The 22,200-nt window shown below is 37.9% G+C and overlaps 1 protein-coding gene across 1 annotated transcript in view; it reads left to right on the forward strand.

Annotated features, from left to right (window-relative positions):
* The first annotated feature begins 2,576 nt into the window (after nt 1-2,576).
* The window catches only part of LOC137148068 (mucin-5AC-like), a 56,061-nt gene continuing 36,437 nt past the window's right edge, over nt 2,577-22,200 (forward strand). Inside the window, 18 exon segments of the mRNA XM_067540562.1 lie at nt 2,577-2,675; nt 6,777-6,842; nt 8,696-8,770; nt 9,056-9,317; nt 10,283-10,397; nt 11,088-11,178; nt 11,612-11,721; nt 11,952-12,168; nt 12,518-12,643; nt 13,696-13,813; nt 14,676-14,814; nt 16,037-16,147; nt 16,806-16,875; nt 17,925-18,062; nt 18,750-18,914; nt 19,806-19,900; nt 20,661-20,787; nt 21,462-21,711. Of these exon segments, the coding sequence (XP_067396663.1) occupies nt 2,603-2,675; nt 6,777-6,842; nt 8,696-8,770; nt 9,056-9,317; nt 10,283-10,397; nt 11,088-11,178; nt 11,612-11,721; nt 11,952-12,168; nt 12,518-12,643; nt 13,696-13,813; nt 14,676-14,814; nt 16,037-16,147; nt 16,806-16,875; nt 17,925-18,062; nt 18,750-18,914; nt 19,806-19,900; nt 20,661-20,787; nt 21,462-21,711 (2,348 nt within the window). The 5' untranslated portion in view covers nt 2,577-2,602.

The raw sequence follows: 22,200 nt of genomic DNA on the forward strand, positions 1-22,200 counted from the left end.
GTAAGCTGTCTGGGACAGGGACCATCTTTTTGTTCTCTTTTTATACAGCACCTAGTACAACGAGGTCCTAGTCCTATGGTGATATAAATTAATAAATAATTACATAGAACATTCAGGACCTATTAGAATCATGTGGTAACTGAAGCATTTCAAAATTGTTTTAAAGTAAGTTCTCTGTTTTAAAATGACAGTATGAACATTTTATCTAACATACTGTAGTTACTCCAGTGGCATTGCAATGTTGTAAATGAGAGGAGAATTTAGCCTAATACAGCCATATCAGTTGGAGTTTTCATTTAAAATGTTATAACCCCAATGTAGTGAGAAATTCTGTAATCTAGGCTGTGATCTGGCAAAGAACTTTAGCACCTGACTTCAGAGAGAGTACTCACATCATTAAAGTTAAGCATATGCGTATATGTTTTACCAAACTGAGGCCCCAATTCATACCTCAAAGTTTGCATTTCCCAGTAGCCAGAAACTCAATAGATTATTATAATATCATGTATATTGTATTACAGTAATACAGAGAGGTCTTAACTGAGATGAGTGTTCCAATGTGGTAGGTGCTATCCAAACACTTAGTAAAACACAGCTGCTATGTCCTCATTCATGATCACCCTTAAAAAGTCATCGTATCAACAATGACCACACTATGGTTTATAGGACATCACAGCATTTCCCTGCACATACCATTGAAAATCTCTTTGATGTCTCAGAAACCACTATGTGGTAGCTGTTGATATGATTTGACTTTTTAATGGCAACCAGTGTAATGGTTCATAAAAGGTCAAATTTGTCTCTCATTAACATATGCAACCCCATTGAAATAGCTTTACATGCCTATATCTGAGACCAGTGTTTGACTGGGTTTATCTTATTATTTTACCACTACTGTATATCAGTTATAATTTTCTGCCTTGCAAACTGTTTGTGCTTTCTTATTAGTTATATATATATATATACATATATACACATACACACACACACACATGCTTGATTTAATGATAATACTTATTGAGATTTTTCACTGTACTATTCTTGTTTGAAAGTATCTTTAGTCATTTTTTTGTTGCCCATTTGATTTTGGGCCAAATGCTATGCTGATTTATAACCTCCACTGAATAGAATTTCACAGAGTATAATTCATGGCAGAATTTGACCAATTGTTTTCTTCACTACTCTATGTTTATTTACCCATGGTACATTTATTATAACACCAATATACCATTTAAACTTTAAAAGTGTGCAGGGAAAGCAGTGGTTCACCTCTAATCTATCACCTTGGAAATGGATAAAATATGAGCCTGTTACCTTTGTCCCCTAACTGCTGAAACTAATTCATCAAATATATGCACAGTCCACTAGAAAGAATGCCTGTTACAATACTAGCCCTATTGAAAGATCAAGAAGTAAAAATACAAGAAAAAGATAATAGTTGGAATAGTTATAGATCTTTAAATAAATGTCCTGAGTTATGTACAAAAACTTATTGTTCACATTCACATTGTTCCCAATATAATGGAACCTTCTTAAATGCATTCCTGATAAAATATTTATTTTATGCAACATGGAAATGTACACCAAGTTATATAGAATATACTGTCTTTTTATATGGGGCAAGAGAAATACATAAATTCAATATGAATAGACATATACCTAAATATTTCTGTTCAATTAGCTATGTTTATTTATGGCTTGTCTACACATAAATAAAATAAGGTGCTAATTTAAAAATTAATTTAGATAGTGGATTAAACTATTAAACTAAATTGTTATTTCAAAATAAGAGCATCAACACATATAATTAATCAAGAATAGCTATTCTAGAATAATTCCCTGTGTACACAAGCCCTTAGAAGGGATACAGATCTGGTCCAACACTGAACTGAAGTACCTCTCAGATAAGAATTCCTTCTAGGGAGGGTATTAAATTTTGACTACCCAGCACTGAAGAGCTTCAGTGCATGTTCCTACACTGTGCCTGGCCTGTGGATAACTGTTGGCCTTCAGTGATCTTGGTCTCTTCATCTTCAGAAGCAAAATAGTCACACACCAAGGCACAAAAATCTCTTCTCAAAAGATGAGGGTCCCAAACATGAAAAGCTTAATGCCACAGCTTGGATCAGAAGGAGCTTGTGTTTCGCTTGCTGAAGAAATTAGATGGAAATCACCGTCTGTAACCAGGATCATAAAAAACTGCCCGTCTCTCATTCTAAACCCCATTCATGACCCCCAAAAGTCATTATTGGATTATATTTATTGCAATATCTGCAATAACTGGAGACAGTCAGACTGAGAAAAAACGTTCCTCATTGCTTGTCCCTTGGAAATGCTTCAGTAAAAAAGTCTTTTAGAAAATAACACTCCTCCCAGAATGCAAATACACTTGGCCAGCCCCTAAGGAAGCTAGAGCATCCTTTGTTTACCTATGCACCTGCAAAGAAAAGCTAAAATCTCTGAAGCCCCACCTTTTTAAAACCTTGTGAAATAATCTGGGAACTGTGCCAAAGCCTATTCTGTTGCTATATAAGACTTGTAAAAAGACAAGTGCCTCTTCAGAAGCCTATAGTTCGGTACTTTCTACCGAACTCCAGCAAAGATGGGCATAGGCTGGGGGGTGCAAATACCACTATGGATACCAATATTAATGATCACCTTCATGCAGAACAAAGGTAGGAGGCTGTAGCTGCTTTTTATTTTTATTACTTTAGACAACTTCTAATTTGCTTTGCAGTTGGAAAGACTTTTCAGTGATTTTGATTTGCTTTATGAAATTAATACGCTTTTGTTTTTAAATGAGATTTCCCTGTCTTTTTCTATGTCTCTATTACTCTCTAATATTGCTTCACTGATTTCATATTGCCCTCAAGCCCAGCAAAAGCAGTTGGATAAATTGAAAAACCATGGTCAATGGAGTTGCATTGGCATACCGAGAGTAGAATTTACTCATGAAATTATTCTCGCTAGTCATTTTTACCAGTCTCAATCTTTTTTTTCAACTGTGAAGTTTGAAAGCTGCTAAAAATGTGAAAAGTTAACAAAGCAGACTGCACGCTTTCCTTCTGATAGTATGTGTTCTGGTATTAAACCTAAATGCACAGCTTTTTCTTTTCTGCTGCTCTTCCAGTGCATTAATTTAAGATGCTTCACATTCCATCACTTGGCAAAACTATTTGTATCAGTGTTGTGTTCATTAATATATCACAAAATAGAGCTAAAATAGACAATATGGTGCTTTCAACTCCTTAAAGTTAAACATTTCCTGGAGAAATATATCCCTGAGTTTTTATGACTGGATAAATACCAATCTCACCTGTTCTCTTTGCTTTCTATTTTCTAAAGCTCTGAACCAGGCAAATTTATAATAATATTAGGATTATAAATAGTCATATTGAAACCTAATTTCCAACAATAAATAAAGCCTGTTTTTAAAGACATAACGACAAATGTGATTAATTTAGCTATAACAGCACAGTTGTAGACTACAGAGAGCATACAGTGAAGAGGAAGAACATTACTCATTTGAAATATAAACTTGACTTAATACTATAGATCATCTTAGTGGAAAAGCCTCTTGTGATGGAGGGAAAGGATGCAATGGGAAAGATTACACAAAAGAGCCGGTATAAAGTCTAGCACTAGACTATAGATACCAAGATTCTAGTTGTAACCAAAGGCTGTTATGGAACAAATAAATATATAAATCAAGGACAATATTCCTGCCCAATGCCATCTTGTGAGATCTACTTTTAAAATCTACCCAATGCCTATAAAGAATTTGGTTCAATGTCAGCTTGCCTGCATAAGATCAATGTAAAAACTAAGGGCCCAATCCAAGTCCTGTTGAAGTCAAATGTAGTCTTTCATTGATTTTAAGGGGAGTTGAATTGGGCCCCAAGTAAAAGCATTTAGGATTTTATTGTTAATTTTTAACTGTCACCCTATCAGCAAAATAAGCTCATATTGACATTGCTGTTTGTCATGATTATCATTTGACACTTCTGGTAAAGGTGACATCACCAGTACAATGTTCTTCTCCCCCATGATAAAAAAACACTTTGGAAAAAAATATATGGTGAGAAACTGGTGTAAAATGGGAGGGGATTTCTCAGTTAAAAAGAGAAGGAAAGTATTTACAAATGAAAAAGGCAACAGCAAAGTATGTCTAATGTGTTAAAGAAGCAGATCACATAGCTTGAGGTTTCCACATAGTATATAGGACTCAACTTCTTTCCCTGGTTCATGAAAATAACTTCAAAGCACACACTCTGGGCTATTTTGTGCTCTGATTTCCACTGGTTTAAATCTGGAATTACTCCACTGACCTCAGTGGTGCTAATTTGTATTTATGTCACTGTACCCTGGGATCAGAATCTAGCCCTTTGGGTTCAAGTTACCAATCTGTATCATTTTCTAAATCTCTACAGGCTGGGAGATGTGAAAATTGTTATGGAAAAGAACAGGTTATTGGGGACTTTCAGCTCTAGCACTAGTTTCTCAGAGTATTGTATGTGCTCATAATATAGAGCTTCTAATGTATGTAGCTGCATTTAAGAGATTGAAAGATTTCCCTTATAAAAACAAAAAACAAAAACAAAAAACCCCCAAACCCACAACTTTCCTTCTCAGTTCAGAAATAAAAAAAAATGCTCCAGAAAAGAAAGTGACTGACACCAATTGTAACAAAGTTCTCCCTTTATTGACTCCAAGAGTTTTGAAAGGGATTAGAGCAAAGTTTGTCTTTCAAAGGAGAATTTTTAATGAATTTATGAAACCAGGATGCATAGTGCACAGGTCTAGCGTTACATTGTCTAAGAAGATGTTTTACATTCACATCCTATGTAATCTTTTATTCACTATGCCCTTTGTTAATTCACTCCATGACTAAACTAATAAAATGTTAGTATCTAATGTTTTCTGATCTGATGCACAAATCCTAATGAATAATTTTACTTCTTCCTAACTACCTTAGTACACCAAGGGATTAATTGTGACATTACCAGCACTGCCAATGGGCATGGGAATGTGACACAGCACAGACATCGTGCTGCATATGTGCTGAGAGGGAAGCAGAATGATTCCTTTGGCTGGAAAGCTAGGGAAGGGCACACAGTAGGATCAAATGATACACCCTTTAAAAAGGTGCAGAGTGGGTTGCTCCAGGGCCAACCTCAGATATACAGCTAGAGCAAATGGGGTCATAGCAACCTCAGCCCATGTCAGCCTCACCCATTTGGGTTGACTAGCCTTAGTCATGGTTCTAACAGTTGTTCTGCACTCAGGGAATACAGAATTCTGGCTGCCTTTTGAGAAGGAGCCCCCATGTGTGCTCAAGAACTACCAGAATGTGCCCTCAGTATCTGCATTTTCATTAAGAAATACTTTTTTTAAACAGAGATTGAGTGCAGCTTTATATTTTGAAGTGATGGTGCAGAGGAATATCTTTGGGATTGTTTTCATTATTTTGAACAAGAATCAATTTGGGGTCCAATCAACATTCTGAAATATATCTATCAACTCCCCAATTCTATTGGCATCGCTTCTGGATATTTTGATTCAGACTTTTGCTAGTTACTATTACTGATGATTGAAATTCTAAATCAGCTACTATGGGTCAAATGCTGCTCCCAGTAACACAGTGCATATGTTGGCCCTCAAGTTCTAAAAAGGGCTCTTTCAGTATAAAACAGCCTTCTCTATACCCTTTTATTGTTATTTGTTATTATTTCTATAGTGCCAAAGACATACATAGGGCTTTACAGATGGTTCAAGTGTACAAATTCAGAAAAAGAGAATCAAATGGAGCCCTTGCTCTAAATAGCTTAGAAGGGCATAAAGGGTACAGTGTAGTAACAAAGAAAGAGCCAAATTCTCCACTTAGGGCTGGTTTACACTTACCTCGCAATTCGGCGGCAGTCGACGGGAGTTACGCAAACTACGCAGAGTAGTTTGCGTAACTCACGTCGACTGCTCTGCTTCCCTTCTGCGTGCTGTTCACACTGTGCTACGCCGACGGGAACAGCGTTCCTGTCGACGCAGTGCTATGCTTCTTGAGGGGGTGGATTTACTCAGTCGACTTCCTGATCGATTGAGCGGGTCTACACTGATCGCTCGATCGATTCAGAAAGATCGATTTGGTGGCGGCAAATTTGCCACCGTCAGTATAAACACAGCTCTAGTTTTCACTGGTATAATCCTAGTGACTTCAGTAGAATTTTCATTATTACAATCAAAAGAAAAATTTGGCTCAGGGAGTGATATATTGACATCATGGGTCAGGTTCTCAGCTAATGTCAAAGGCTAGCTCCTTTATATCTATAGAGCTATACCACACTGCTAAGGAGCTGACCCTATAATTGGTAGACAAGTCCATGTTTTTTAGAATTGATTTGGAGGAGAAGGTGAAAGTTTAGTGGAGATTAAGTGACCAACTAGTACGTTCCTCAGGAGAAGCATAGGGGAAAAAGGGATTAGTAAGTGGAATATCAGCCACCATACTACCAGAGGCCCAAAGGACTTTTAGAGCTGAACTGTAACTAAGGAGAAAAGCCCTCCATTTTCATCTTTTAAAATATTTTCACCCTCACATCCTTACTAGCTATGCTGGTCTCTGTGTGAGAGTGCATTTGTATTTGCCACAGGATAACAAACCACGCTTGCCACTCGGTGTCCCTGCCTAAAAGAATGCTATTTTCACAGATTGTATTGTTCAGCCAGATATGACCAAAGAATTTATGTGCACAATCCCTCAAAGTAACTTTTTTTTTCTCCAGTCCAAGCCCAGTATGAGGAGCAACAAACAGACTATGACTATTCACAAGTCCAGCAGGGACAAGACTGTAAGTGATTTTGTTTTATTTTATTTATTTATTTGACTGTCTAAATTCAGTCCGTGTTGTCTTAGAAACTCATTGCGATGGACATGGAGTGATTAAAGGGTACTGTGCCTTTAAATAAAGAGAGTGGAACAATTCCCTATAGACAGTGTTCAGCTCTCTGGAATTGGTACTGTAGGGCCAGATGCTCAGCTAGTGTAAATAAGTGAAGCTCTATTGAAGTTGGTGGGGCTACACTGATTTGCACCAGCTGAGGATCTGGCCCACTGAAGCTACACAGTTATCTAATCTGTAGTTATATAGTATGTACATAATGTATATTTACAAGTGCATTTTACATGGGTGAGTGTGTGTATCACAAAGATATTTAATAGTAGGTAATAAAAAGTACTATTTTTTTCATTCTATTGAGATAACTGAATCACTCTTGAAAGGCAGAAAATGAAAAGTACTCCAGTATATGCACTATAAATAGTACAGATTTGTGTATACTACATATTATGCTGCTTGCTGGAACACAGTAGTTACATGTAATAAGATAAGGGATGTGTATTGGCTGCTGGTATAACACTGGATGACAGCACAAAAACTACATGATATAAAAATTCTGACAAAATGCCCCTTGTTCCTTTTGCCAAGAAATTTATTACAATATAATTTAGCTAATCAGCCTGAAAATGTGAACCATAATCTCAGATGAAATTAGCAGCCATGACAAACCCAATGGCTGGAAGCTGAAGGTAGACAACTTCAAACTGGAAATACAGCAAACACTGTTAACATTGAGTGTAACTAACCATTGTAACAAGAGAGCCAGGGAGGTGTCGGACTCTCTCTCCATTGAAGTCTTTAAATCAAGACCAGTTGTCTTTCTAAAAGAGATGCTCTGTTTCAACTACAAAACATTGGCCCAGATAGAGCACTCACTGGGTGAGACTGTGGGGCCTGTGTTATGCAGGAGGTCAGGCTACCTGAACATAAAGGTCCCCTCTGGCTTTCAAATGAATTTATGAATACAAATATCATCCTTCATTTACTGAAGGAACTTTTAAACAATCTCAGCGGGAGCTTTAAGGGAGATTAAAACCATTCTTGACTTTTGCCTCCCAGTATATGTGCATGTGGAAAACTGTAGTGAGGATTCAGCAGTGAGTGTTGAAAAACCACATTGCAGTTTCCCTGAATCTCAAATCCATTCAGTACTGCAATCAAAGAAGAAATATTGGGGTTGAACTTGGCAAACTTAGGGCCAGATCCTGCAAACGGGAGTCCTTGTGCGAAAAAGCATTATGTTCATGATTAAGAGTTTACAGAATTTTGCAAGTATTTGTCGTTTGCTTGAAATTGCTTGTGTGGGAGGGTGTGTACACACATGCACTTTCAGCTAAGAAAGGAATATGAGAACTAAAAAAAGCTGTGCTGTGGTTTCTCAACACCGACCATTGAAACCCTCCTACAGTTCTCCACTTCAACATATTCTGGGAGCCAAAGGTCTTGAACAACTTTAATCTCCATTGTGTTGCCTGAGGTATTTTGTATAGTTCCTATTAAAGATGACGGATTACATTGGTATCAGCTTGCTACTTTTAATGCGGGCAGGTGGGGTCAGATTCAGCTGGGCTGTGTGAGAAAGGACAACTGACTTGAGGAAGGGTTGGCAGGATCAGGCTATTAGTGACAGTTCACATTGGAAGCCAGACCTCGATGCAGTGTAGAATCCCTTGGAAACTTTCCAGTGATTTTTAGTTGCAGTAAAAAACTGTAACCACTAATGAGTCTAGAAGATCCATATCTACATTTGCCATCTTGTTTACTGAACCTTTTAAATTAGTGATAATTGTATGTCTTTTTCTTAGATTTTACTGTACCGGTTACTAAACCGCAAGAAGTGACAATCATCTCACCACTGAAAACGACTCTGGCAGTAAAGCGTAAGTTAAACAAATGTCCTAGCTCAGATTCCCATGTTTTTATGAGATATTGATCAGAACTGTAGCGTGAGGAGTAAGTGAAAAGATGGACAGACTAAAGAGAAAAGTGAACTGAATGAATAATATAGACACAAATAAATAAATAGCTAGATAAGAAGACAAAACAGAGAATGGGATTTTTGTTTAGATAGATGGATAAATAAGTAAATGAGTAGTGAGTGAGTGAATATAGCAACTTACACTGGAAATCTCAGTACAGCCCTACAGCTTGTTTTCAATCCACAGCTGGCAACCCTGCTCACAATGGGCGCGTATGCAGTACGTGGGGCAACTTCCACTTCAAGACCTTTGATGGGGACATCTTTCACTTTCCCGGGCTCTGCAACTATGTCTTTGCATCCCACTGCAAAGTTGCCTATGAGGACTTTAACATCCAGATCAGGCGCGCTATGGTGGAAAACTCTACTGTGATCAGCCATATCACCATGAAGCTTGACGGAGTGGTGATTGAACTGACCTCACACTCCATTGTGGTCAACGGCAACCCGTAAGTTCAGATGTCTCATTATCTGCTGAAATTGGTACCATGCGTATTGCCCCTAATGGTCTGTTTGAAAGGATGCATATTTCAATCTCATTCCCTCAAGTTGCTCTAAAACAGCATAAGGGGATACGCCCTTCTTAGAGCAGCAGCTGAAACAGGGGAGTGCAGAGCTGATCTTTATTTCATCTCTATACATTACCTCCTGATCTTTGTACCATGCAGTTCATTTGCACTCCAGATCCTCCCCTACTGTTGTAATTTAGAGGCCTCTAGGTGCCATAAAATAAAGACAGAATAAAAACAAATAGAGCAAAACACCTAAATAAATCCAAGATCAGGCATACAAGAAACCTGACACAGTAGAAAGAAAGAAAGAAAGAAAGAAGTCTACAGCCTTGCTTCCTGAAGTATGCCACAGGTGTAAATGTGGAGGGGAAAAGAATCTCAGTGATTCCAGCTCCACACTAGACAATGCCTTTCATCTTGTCCCTTCAAGACTGTATATGGGGAAGTCCAGCAATCCCAGCTCTGCTGGTTCAGCTCAGCTAGTCTTAGTTACAAAGAAAGAACAAAACCCAACAAATTCCCTACAGCGAGGCTAGTCCTATATTATTTAAGGCTTTAAAATACTAATAGTAGTGCCTTGAAGTGCACTTGCTAAACAACAGCCAGGTATGCCATGCTCTGAATTGTATCATGTAGTAGACAGACCAGCATTTTATATACTAAAACATCATTTATAGATGTACTGAAAAGGAATGGAACCAACAAGCAACACGGGCCCCACAGCACTTTGGAAAGCAGCCACCCCATCACTGAAGGTTTCCAGATTGTTATGAACTTGTTCAGTTCATATTTAGCAATGGGCATTACTAGCAAATTCTTTATCAAGTTGCATTAAAAATGTCTCAAAGAGTGGATGTCAAATTCTGTACTCCCCCTTTAATTGCACTTTGATCTCTCTCCAGAACTCAGCTGCCTTTCAGCCAGTCAGGAGTCCTGATTGAGAGAATTAGCGGCTATTTGAAAATCACTGCCAAGTTGGGCATGGTCTTCATGTGGAACCAACTGGATGGCCTTCTGGTAAGAATACATTTTAGATGTTGCAAACACTTAATTTTAAATTATTCCCTTTAATGGGTTTTGTGAGCCAGAGATTAGGTAATTTTGGGTTTTTATCCATTTTCATTGCACTGTGTTACCCTACTATGCTTTCAGTTTCCTTTCTTTTCTCGGAGCTCAGCTTATTATCACCATTCTCCCAAGCCACTAATAGACCCTTTTAGTGAAATGCAGTCTTCCTCAGATACTAAACATACCCCTGCTTCGATGTTCACAGCCCCTGAGCTAGATTCAGCCCAAGTTTTTACTGGCATTCAGTGGCATAAACAATGGTACAGAACTCCAGTGGTGGGAAGTGCATCATGGGAAGAAACTGCAGTGAAGCAAAGTATCCATAACTCCCATCCTGAAGCAGGGGGTGAGCATAAGAAATCAGTGATTATAAAAGAGACCAGATTTAGTCTAATCCATCATATTGTTCACCCAATCACCCATCCCTAATGAAAAAAACCTGTCCAACCAAACCACAGAATGGATATAGGATGAAATTCAGCCCCACGTCCAGGGCCAGCACCATGTCTATGCATCATTTATTTTGAAAACTTAAGTGGGATAAAATTAGTGCTGCACCTCTGGAGAGTGGTGAATTTCATCCTTAATATTGCATGTACTGTACATTTTAACTCTAACTCACTTTCCCCATTTTTTTAGGTGGAGCTAGATGAGAAATATGCCAATCAGACCTGTGGGCTTTGTGGGGACTTCAACGGCATTCCAAATTACAATGAGTTCGTGTCAAACAGTAAGTAACAACAACAATATTAAGCACTGCTGTTTGATTTTCTTTCCATTAATAGTATTTGTTACATATAGAATGGGGCACTGATCCACAGATAAGTTGTGAAACTACACGAATGGTTAATACTGAACTACACTGATGTCTAATATTGACATGCACTATTTTTGATGTCATTTGATTTAACACTTTCGTAGTAGGCATAGGGTATAAAGCTGTCACAAGTGTCTTCCTGTTTTTTTGATATTTCAGCACCAAACACTTGCCAGCTATTCATACTTTCTTCATCTCTTTTTGCTTTTGCTATTGCAGTGATTACCACTGGTAATATCATAAGAGTCAGTAGTATGAGAACACTAATCTCCACATAAAATTGGGACTGCATTTTCAAAGCCAATAAAAACACCATTAAAATAATGTTTAAAACTGCTTATTACAGACATCAAGCTGACTGACGTGCAGTTTGGGAATATGCAGAAGATGGATGGACCCACAGAGCAATGCGAGGATCCTTCACCTTCCTCTCATACAAATTGCTCTAATGAATTTGTAAGAATCTTTTCTGTAGTATTTTGTTTTTCATTGAAACATATGTGCTCCCTCCTCTTACATCAATGAATTAATTTCGGGAAAATTTGGAAGAGTAGGAAAACAACATGAATCAAAATGAAGACAATGGGATGTCTTTGAAACAAAATGCTTTAAAATATCTAAATAAAAATTAGTTCTTCAGCATTTTGTAAACTCTGTTGCTTTAACACCACTATTTTCTATTCTAGAGTGCTATCTGCCAGACAGTATTGACTGGTGAAGCATTTGTGAGCTGCAATGCCCTGGTTGAAGTTCAAGACTATATTGACTCATGCATACAAGACATGTGCCGCTGTGATAAATCTATGACTGACTTCTGCATTTGTAACACCTTTGCTGAATACTCTCGGCAGTGTGCCCATGCTGGTGGGCAGCCTCTGAACTGGAGAACTAAAGAACTGTGTGGTAAGTATCTCAAGAAGAGGTTTTCTCCTATGCTTGCAACCAGTCACCAACAAATTCCAATAGTGTGAAATTTACTCCTGTGCAGACGGCCTTCAAAAGACGTATACACCATAATTTTCACTAAGTCAATTTCAACCTGGGATTTACAGGATTTAAAAGTTTTAAACATTTTACAATGACTAGGGATTCCAGCATTCCTCAAAGGACTCGGTAACAAATTGCAGATATTAACACATCTCCTAAGGACTTCATCATCAGATACAGATGTCACCTCTCCAAGGTTTAAATGGGAAAGCCAATACATGGTGATTACATTTAAGAACTCTTTATCCTTTTTTTCTACTTTCAGACAAGACGTGTCCTTACAACATGCAGCAGCAAGAGTGTGGTTCCCCCTGCACTGACACCTGCACCAACCCTGAAAGATCTGCGCTCTGTGAAGATCACTGTACCGATGGCTGCGTCTGCCCCTCAGGCAAGTTTATATTCATCTCTTTTTCTCATAATCAAATCCCCTGCACATTTACATGTACAAGTTTAGCAGCTCTCCTAGGATACATTTTACCTTTCAATGCTCTTCCCAGAGCTACTGTAAGATCTATGTTTTTTCGTTGATACATGTGTATAGTTTCTATCCATGTTAATGGAAATACCCTTTCAGATGACAGGGGTTTACTCAGGACATGCATCTGACATGCCACAAAGTGACTGAAATGAGTATATGACAGCATACTAGATGGAGCTCTCTAACTTCCTTAGCCACTGTTTGTATCAAGTAGGTCACATTTAGTCACCTTCTGCCCACAAAAATGTTTCCTGACACTAGCAACTTTGAGCCTGCTCCTTCAAGGTGATGAACATTTCCTGTGGAGTGCTGACTGTCCTCATCTCCCTCTGTAAACATCAGTAGTTGGGAGCATTGCACAGTTTGTAAGAACAGGCCACCTGTAGGAATTATGCATGATAAATGGATATTAAGCTGTATAGTAACTGCCTGCTGTCTTCATGCAAACTAAATTCTGGCGCTGAGAATTTTTGCTGACTGGAGTGAATTTATCTCCTTCTTCATCGTATTTCCCATTACTGCTCTTCAGCCCATGCTACATGTGTAGTCACATGAGGTGCTCCCTTGCATCCTCACCTCTTGTCAGAACAAATTAACTAACATCTCCGAGATTACTATATGCTTTAGGGTGTATGGTGTTTACATTACATATAGGTCCCCATGTGATCTTGTAGATGTTTGCTCTGTTACATCCTGTCATTCAGTCATCTTGAAAATTCAAATCCATTTCACAAAGGCACTTACTGGAGTATCCTAGAATGAAGGAGCCCTAGGATTTAGCCCATGCATTGGTGTCACAGCAGTCAGTATATAGCAGAGATTCCATTATTAAGATGCTTATTATTTTTGCATTTCATCAGTAATAAAAAAGAAACACATGTTTTAGGACACCTGATACAGGTGGGCTCTGAAACAACTTATGGAAACCATGAAAATGAATAACATGCTGTTTCTTTTTCTAGGAACCGTATTTGATGACATTAACAGCTCTGGCTGTATCCCCCTTAGCGAGTGCCACTGTACCTACAAAGGTGAAACGTATAGTCCAGGTGTCTCTTTTGCATCCGCGTGCACTTCATGGTAACCTACTATTTTTGTCAAATCTTTTCCTTTTTGTGCATTACCTAGTAATTGTTGGCAGTGGTGAAGAAATCACTGATTATGTAGGGCCTGGGAATGAATATATTTGTCTGAAGTCTCTGGCTTCACATACTTATTAAAGTTGTTTATCTCCTTGTTTTCTTGAACAAAAACTTGAATTTAGACAAGAGTAATCTCATTTTTAAACCCAGGCACCTTAACAATATGGCCAAATCCAGTCACTGGATGCTCAAGTCAGCCCTTAGTAACATAAATCCAATGGTGGACTCCACCATGAAATATGTATGTTCTATATAACCACCATTTTAAATTTGAAGACACAGGGTATTGCATGGATAGCGAGATTATATGTATACATGTAACAGCTTCTGGATGTGAATTGATGGCTTCCCCATAGCTGCTTAACTAATACTTTAGTGTATGTATACGTGTATACATATATAAAAATACAGTCTGCTATTTGTAAAGAATTATTTAACATGCTCTGAATTTTGACTCATGCTAAAGAAGGTAGGAAGCCAAATTCAGTGGGAGAAATTCCTTGGTATTCAATTGAATTGCTTCCACTTTCACAAGGGCTGAATTTGGTCCAAGGATTTACAATGAATAGCTTTATATTGAAACATAATCACCACGAAGACAGAAATGCCTTTCCCTTACTCATTCTGAGTTTTTAGTGCAATGTCAGTTACTTTAAGTGCAAACATTCTTTTCCCCTGAAGAACCAATGATCAAAACAGCAGGTGGGAAAAATGAAGGTGTCATCCCTCCCCATTTTCTCCCATTTTCCATAAGCTTCTGTCACTCAAGCTTAATGAACATCTCTCGTCTTTTATTGCAGTACCTGTACTGGAGGCCAGTGGAGTTGTGTCAGCTTTTCATGTCCTGGGACTTGCTCTATTGAAGGAGGTTCCCACATCTCCACATTTGATGAGAAACGTTATTCCTTCTTTGGCGATTGTAGCTATGTCATGACGAAGGTAAATATAATTGGGCATTTACTGCTAAAGCAACGTAGGATAGAAAGGTTCTTTCATTAGAGAGGCTGCAACTTAATTAGTGATCCTGGAAGTCTCAGCATGGGGCCTGATCCAAAAAACAATTAAATTAATAGGATTCTTTCCATTGACTTCAATGGGCTTTGGATAAGACCAGAATAAATGAATGCAAAGACTTACTCAGGTGGTTGAATACATTAGGAATATCTATAGGGGGGGATTGCTTATAAATTACACTGCATTTTCCAGCCCCCTCAATATAACCTACAGGTGGTTACCATACATTTTCAAATAAATCTCCCTTGTCCTGTGCTTTGCAATTTTTTCTTTCTGGGTAAAGTTAACCCTCCTTTCTGCCTCCTTTGGGATTATTCATTGTCTCCCTTAATCCAGTTTGTACCCAGTTTGCCTTCCTTGATTAAACATTCTTTATATCAGAACCATTGTTTATAGTTCTCATGCAAAATGACTATCAACCTTCCTATTACCCTTTTCCAATAAACAAGCATAACTGTTCAGTCTCAGAGCAAAAGACTAAGAACCCCTACTCTGGTCTGACACCTAGAACAAAAATGTATAGGTTGCAAACCCAATCTAAAATGTGTGGGGTTTTTTTTAGATAAATTAGTAACTGGGGGCTGTATGGAGTAGGGGATGTGGGTGTGAACAGGGCTGCTAAATGATTATGCACCTGAATGAAACTCCCCCAGAGTCACTGTAGAGGTCAGGCCCTATATACTATTATCACTGAATTACATATAATAACTTCTAAAAAAATCTCAGTAAAGACTTAATATTAAAAATAAAACACACACAAACAATTACATGTTCTCATCTAACAGCTGTGTGCTAGAAACCATTTTCATGAGATAAAACAACTTCACTTTCAGTGAGGTCAAGTTAAATTTTAACTGAGAAGAAAATGCCACAAAAATATCTGCTGCTAATCTAGGAATGTTTGAACACAAGGGCCTCTGAAATCTCCCCATGGGTACCTCAAGTATTTAATGCCAAGATCAGCTGCTGCTTTTCATTGTGTTGCATGTGTTCACTCCAGCTTACTTTGGTGAGTGTAAATGGGTGTGTACATGAGAGAGAGACAAAAAGAAGGAATTAGCAAAATTTACAATGACCCAGTTTACCTGGAATGTTATTTGATATTAATCCCTTTTAATGTAATGGGTTTGATTTTTCTTTCTTTCAGCTCTGTGACAGTGATGCCTTCACTGTTCTAGGAGAAGTCCGCAAATGTGGCCTTACTGACACCGAGACATGCCTGAAAGGTGTAGCCATCAGCATAAGTGGAGGACAGACTGTAAGTAGTAAAAACAGATACCCAGTATTTTCCTGGATGTGTTTAAATTTGACAGTTGTTGGGTAGGTAGGGTTGGGTGGGGAGGGTGGGCTTACACTGAAGACCAGAGAAAAGCCTTAGTGATCTGCAGCTTGCAAAAAGTGTTTATTTACATATCACTAACTACACTCACCACAACTTCTGTTCCTGATGCAGCAGGAACTGTGTTCAGCTTTACGTTGTGTCCAGATGGAAAAATATTTTGAACATGGATATCCTGGATCCCAAATCCTGTACCAAAGAATGGACATATGTACTATTTGTGGTAGATACATGCACAGAAAAGAGCAGTGCAGAGAGTCAGCATTGATTTCTGTTCAAATAAGATATAACATTGATCAAACAAAAATAAACTGCAGTGCACACAATGGAAGTCAAGGCACGAGTAGTTCTCTGGCATTTTACATTTTGTACAGATTTTCTAAATAATTGCTAGTTATAAACATTATAGAAAATATTACAGAAACCAAAAAAATAGTTGTGTTGAAAAGTTGATTTTCATTATATCCAGCCATCGACCTTTTTCTTTATCCTGAACAATACTAGATGTGAAATATTTGGAAAGTGCTGTTCAAATCCTAAACCTGCCTGCCAATCACTGTCTTTTTCTTCTTGCCAGATCGTTGTGATCAAACCTTCTGGCAGCGTGTTTGTGAATATGATCTACACTCAGCTGCCCATCTCTGCAGGTATGTTCTTCTAGGAGACATCTGTGGTATTCGTGGACTTTCACTTGGCTAGCCTAATGCTTTGCTTCCTCTAAAGAAAACTTTTACTCTCAGTTACATTCTGCTCTCAATTATCATGGAGCAACCTCTTATTTTTAAAATAATTGTTTTTGCTCATTCAGCATTCCTGAGTTTAGTGATAATTGGATTGTTGTGTAACCATTAGAGAACATTTTCAATTCAGACATATAATATAACTCTGATATTTCCAGACCCAAGTAGTATTGCAGGAGTAAAAAGCAAATTTCTGATGTACACTGGGACCCAAAAACCAGGCCTACAACTTACTGAGTCATTAAGTTGCCCTGTGCCTCTTCTGACTGTTTTCATGAAGATTGTTCATCATTAAAGACTTTCATTCTATCCAGATCTCCTTAGTTTCTTCCTCACATTTACAGGAAGTACAGGTACTGTATGTGTATGGAGTATTTCCAGGATATTGGAATTGGATTAGGAGAAAACCATGTTAGGGAATTCTCGCAGAGCAAAAGTCCATTTTCAGATGAACACAAAGATTCATGTTCTTCTTCTTGTTCCAAAGGAATTACCAAACTGGAGGAGTGTTCTGCCTGCCTGCCATCTAAAATAGTCATAAACTAACTTTGTATTAGAGTTTAGATCCCAGTTCAAATTAACTCTACTTTTTTCTCCAAGTGATAGATTCATACTACATGTAGCAGCAGCTTAGTAAAAAGGACAACGAGAGTCCTGTGGCACCTTAAAGACTAACAAATGTATTTGGACATAAGCTTTCGTGGGCAGAAACCCACTTTGTCAGATGCATCTGGTGACATGCATCTGACGAAGTGGGTTTCTGCCCATGAAAACTTATGCCCAGATACATTTGTTAGTCTTTAAGGTGCCACAGGACTCTCATTGTTTTGCTAAAAACAGTCTAACACAGCTATCCCTCTGGAACTTAGTAAAAAGGGATTCTTCATAAATAATGGACAATTGTTGCAATTTTTTAACTCTTACAAATATATGTTTATTGTGTTCTTTGTCCATAGCCAATGTCACCATCTTCAGGCCTTCATCATTCTTCATTATTGTCCAAACAAATTTTGGGCTTCAGCTTGAGATCCAGCTTGTACCCATCATGCAACTCTTTGTACACTTGGAACCATCCTACGATGGGCAGACATGTGGTAAGTGGACTTATTATATCTAACAAGTGTCTTTCCTACTGTGGAGATGGGACTATTTTATCTTGAAATTGTATGATGTGAGTTGCTATTATAATTGTATAGCAAAATTGTATGATGTTTTATGTTGTTGGAGGAAGACCAAAAAAAACATTTTTTTTTCACTGGGAGCACAGAGACAAAGAGGCTTGGACTCCTAGACCTAAGCTCCACCCATACTGCTTGTTAGGGTGTGCGACAGGGAGCAGAATCAGAGGCAGTCAGAGAGTTAGACTGTGATCAGGAAGGGAAGCACTGCTGAGTTCTTTTAAGATTAAGCTTTCTCTCTGGGAGTAAGAAGTGGAAGGGTCATTGAATGCTATCTTTAAGTTTATGTTATGTTTATTCTGGTTAGATAAAAGTTTAGTGTTTTTTCAGACCCAGAAGTCAAAAGCAAAGCCACTTAGTGGGTTTTGAAGAGCTCTGCAGGGTCCCTGAAATAGACATATGAAAAGTAGCCAGGTTTGTGATATTCACCAGGCAAGTGTCATCAGGGGAAATTTTCAGAGTTAAAAGGTTTGTACCAGCAATCCAGAGACATGGGTTTGAACAAAGTGTGTAACCAGGAAGGAGCAGGTTGTGACCCCTACCCATTGAAATTACTTTTGATCTGTTATGAGAAATTCAAAAATCTTTCTGCTTCCCACTAAGGTCTCTGTGGAAACTTCAACAAAGTCCAGGCAGATGACTTCAAAGTCCCAAGTGGTGTAGTGGAAGGAACAGCAGCCGCCTTTGCCAATACCTGGAAAACCCAGGCTGATTGCCCTAATGTCAAAAACATCTTTGAGAACCCCTGTACCCTCAGCATAGAAAATGGTATGTTTGTTATAATAATATTTGTCTTCGATAATTAGAAGAATAACTAAAACTGACAAAAACAGGTGGCAGAAACTAATTCAGATTCTAAATTCCATATTATATATAGATGGTTTTAAAAATTAAATCTTATATGAAGATTAGCTTGAAAAACAAAGCAATTATTTAACTGCAAGAAACAATAACAAGATGCTGTGACTCACTTTAACTGAGCCAATCTTGCCCACACCATTTTCAGTAGGATAAGACTGAGGTTTTCTCTTAATAAATAATAATAATATTTAAGACTAATATAGTATTTTAGAGTCTCACAATCGCCCTGTGAGTTATAAAGTTAAGTGTTAATATTGCCATTTTGCATACGGGAAAACTGAGGCACAGAAGAGGCAATCAGTCCAGCATGTAAGATGCTGAGTGCCCTCTGGAAGGTGTGCTATGCTTAGAACTTTGCAGGTTTGGACTATATGTAACTTGCACAGTGCCACACAGTGAATCAGGAATCATGAAGCAATGAATTCTAAGCATTTCTCAGTCTTCTAACCAATAAAGCACTTACATTTTTAAGATCCACAAGCCATTCTTTCTGCTGCTAATCTGAATTGAGGCATGCATAATCCATACAGAGAATCTCCTTTTTCAAACCACAAGCTCAGGCTTTAACAGCTTAATCAAAGGCAGCCATTGTGTTTAGTTAAATTTATGACACATTCATATTTCGGTACAAAGCGAGTGGGTCATTTTTTGTGTTTGAAGAAATACAGAGCCAAATTCTACTCTCCATTATGCTTCTGCAACTCCACTGAACACAATGGGGTTACAGTGATGTAGCTGGGAAGAGGAATTTAACCCATAAAGTGAAATATGAATTCATATAATTTTCTGTTTTTACAGAAAAATATGCTCAGCACTGGTGCGGATTACTGACTGATACTCAAGGACCTTTTGCTGAATGCCACTCAACAGTGAATCCAACTGTTTACCACACGGTACTTTGCTAGTTATTTCTTTCACCTTTACAATAGCACCAGTAAGAGTCTGATACCAAGTGCCAGGAGAAACACACACCAAAGAGGAGGAGCAGGTTTAAACACTTGAATTGTTTCTGACAGGTCATCAGACTGCAATAATGTTTAATTGTAATCTGATTTCATGTAATCTACTCCTTCTCTGTAGGTATTTTTCTTTACACTACCAGGAAGATAAGTTTACTTGTTTCACTTTGTATATGACACTGCATTGATTGTAAACATCTGATGTAAATAGTAAAACTATTTTTTCCTCAAATAAAAAGAGGAACATAAAAATACATTTGCAGGAATCTATTTTACTTCCCTGTAAAGGATTGTGTCCTTTTTGTAGCTGTTCAGGGTAATTTCCCTTGCAGGGAAGTTATCCCAATTTGCATGGCTGAAACACTCTTAGATAACTGTGACTGCAAAGAAAGAAATACTTAGATTTTTATACAGATATAAATACACAGACATTAATGGGCCAATTCTGCTCTCAGTTATATTGATGAAAATCCAGAATAACCCATTGATTTACTTCTGATTTATATTGGTGTAAATCAGAGCACAATTTTTTTCCTATAATCAAGTGAGAGAATCAAGATAGAATTTGGCTCTATAATCCATTATAAGACTAAATAGAGCCAGTAATTTTGGCATGTGAATGTAAAAGCTTAAAGGGAAATGTCTTTGGACGGGCAGTTCAGTGATTACTAATACGTCTTATCTTTATTCCTAGAACTGTATGTTTGACACTTGTAACTGTGAAAAGAGTGAGGATTGTATGTGTGCTGCCCTCTCTACTTATGTCAAAGCCTGTGCTGCCAAAGAAGTTCTGCTGAACGGCTGGAGGACCAATGTCTGCAGTAAGTTTTAAAACCATTCACTGGTTACAAATGATCAGCCAGTGGGTCCTTTATACCAGTTTCCAAGAAATCCAGGGCTCTCCCAGTCAAATCTTAAACAAAATTTTGATGACGTCCTAGCAACAATCGCTTCTGTCTTACAGATTCTAAGGGGTTTGAGAGATGGGGAATGTAATGAAAGATAAGCAGTAACTAGGAAGTTACTTAAAGAAGATGTTTCATGAGAATCATGCCTACATTGAATGGCAGTCTCAAGGAAATATCAGGGATCTTGAGGCTTTTACTGTGGATTTAATATAACTAAGGTGCTTCCAGTTTCATTGTTTTAATATACTGATGGTGGAAGGAGGAAAATAAACAAACAGAAAAAATAAACAGTACAAATGAATATGGGTTAAATTCTCCTCTTGTTTAAACTGGAGGAAACTTATTGATGGCAATGGGGTTCTCTAGTGTAATCGAGATAGTAATTTGGGGGGGAAATTTTTAATAGAAGTGCAAAGGCCATGTAAATTACATTACTCTTAACCTCACAACAGAATTTGATCCATTCCATTTTAATCTGTGTACAGATAGTATCTATTTTATCATATACAGTTTCTCCAAAATCTGGCATTTGTAGCAATAAGTAAATGAGCTATGAATGTAACTTACTTTATTTTTTCTTTCTCAAGCCATAACCTCATGCCCCAAATCCCTGACGTACAGCTATGTTGTCAATTCCTGCCAACCCACTTGCCGGTCTTTGAGTGAGCCCGATGTCACATGCAACATCAAGTTCTCGCCAGTTGATGGCTGCACCTGTGCACAGGGAACCTATATGGATGAAAATGGCAAATGTGTGCCTGCTACTAGCTGTCCTTGCTATTACAAAGGATCTGTGCTATCCTCTGGAGAGGTTGTCCATGACAACGGAGTCATATGGTAAGAGGTTCTTTGACAAAACATTGGGGCTGGACATTGGCAATCATGAAATCACATACATTTTAGGGAGGCTAGTCAAGTCAAATGAATTTCTTGCCCCATTAAAGAATTTCCAGTATGAAAATCACAATTGCTCATGAACTTTTTAGGATTGTCTTTGTTTAAAAGTTTTTCTTTAATCGAATCAACTAAGGCAATGAGCCACATTTTCTCCCTGAATTTAAAAGGTTTCTTCCCGATTGAAAGATTCTACCAGTTTGATATTCCCTGTATTTAAAATGAGGAATGCTGTTGGAACCAATAATACTATGGAAGAAACTTTTTAAGTGTAATGATCTTATGTAGATAAACTGAGTGGGTGGCATTCTCTTAGCATAAGGCACAATCTTGTTTGTTTTCTGGACAGCGATAGCAGAAATGATATGCAAACAACACAAGCAGTTCTGTTGAAAGTACACCTTCTATCTCTAGCCACAAGGTGGCATTTCA

The sequence above is a fragment of the Emydura macquarii genome, unplaced genomic scaffold (genome assembly GCF_026122565.2).
Source record: "Emydura macquarii macquarii isolate MOO-44397 ecotype Brisbane River unplaced genomic scaffold, CSIRO-AGI_Emac_v2 contig_587, whole genome shotgun sequence".
Lineage (NCBI taxonomy): Eukaryota > Metazoa > Chordata > Testudines > Chelidae > Emydura > Emydura macquarii.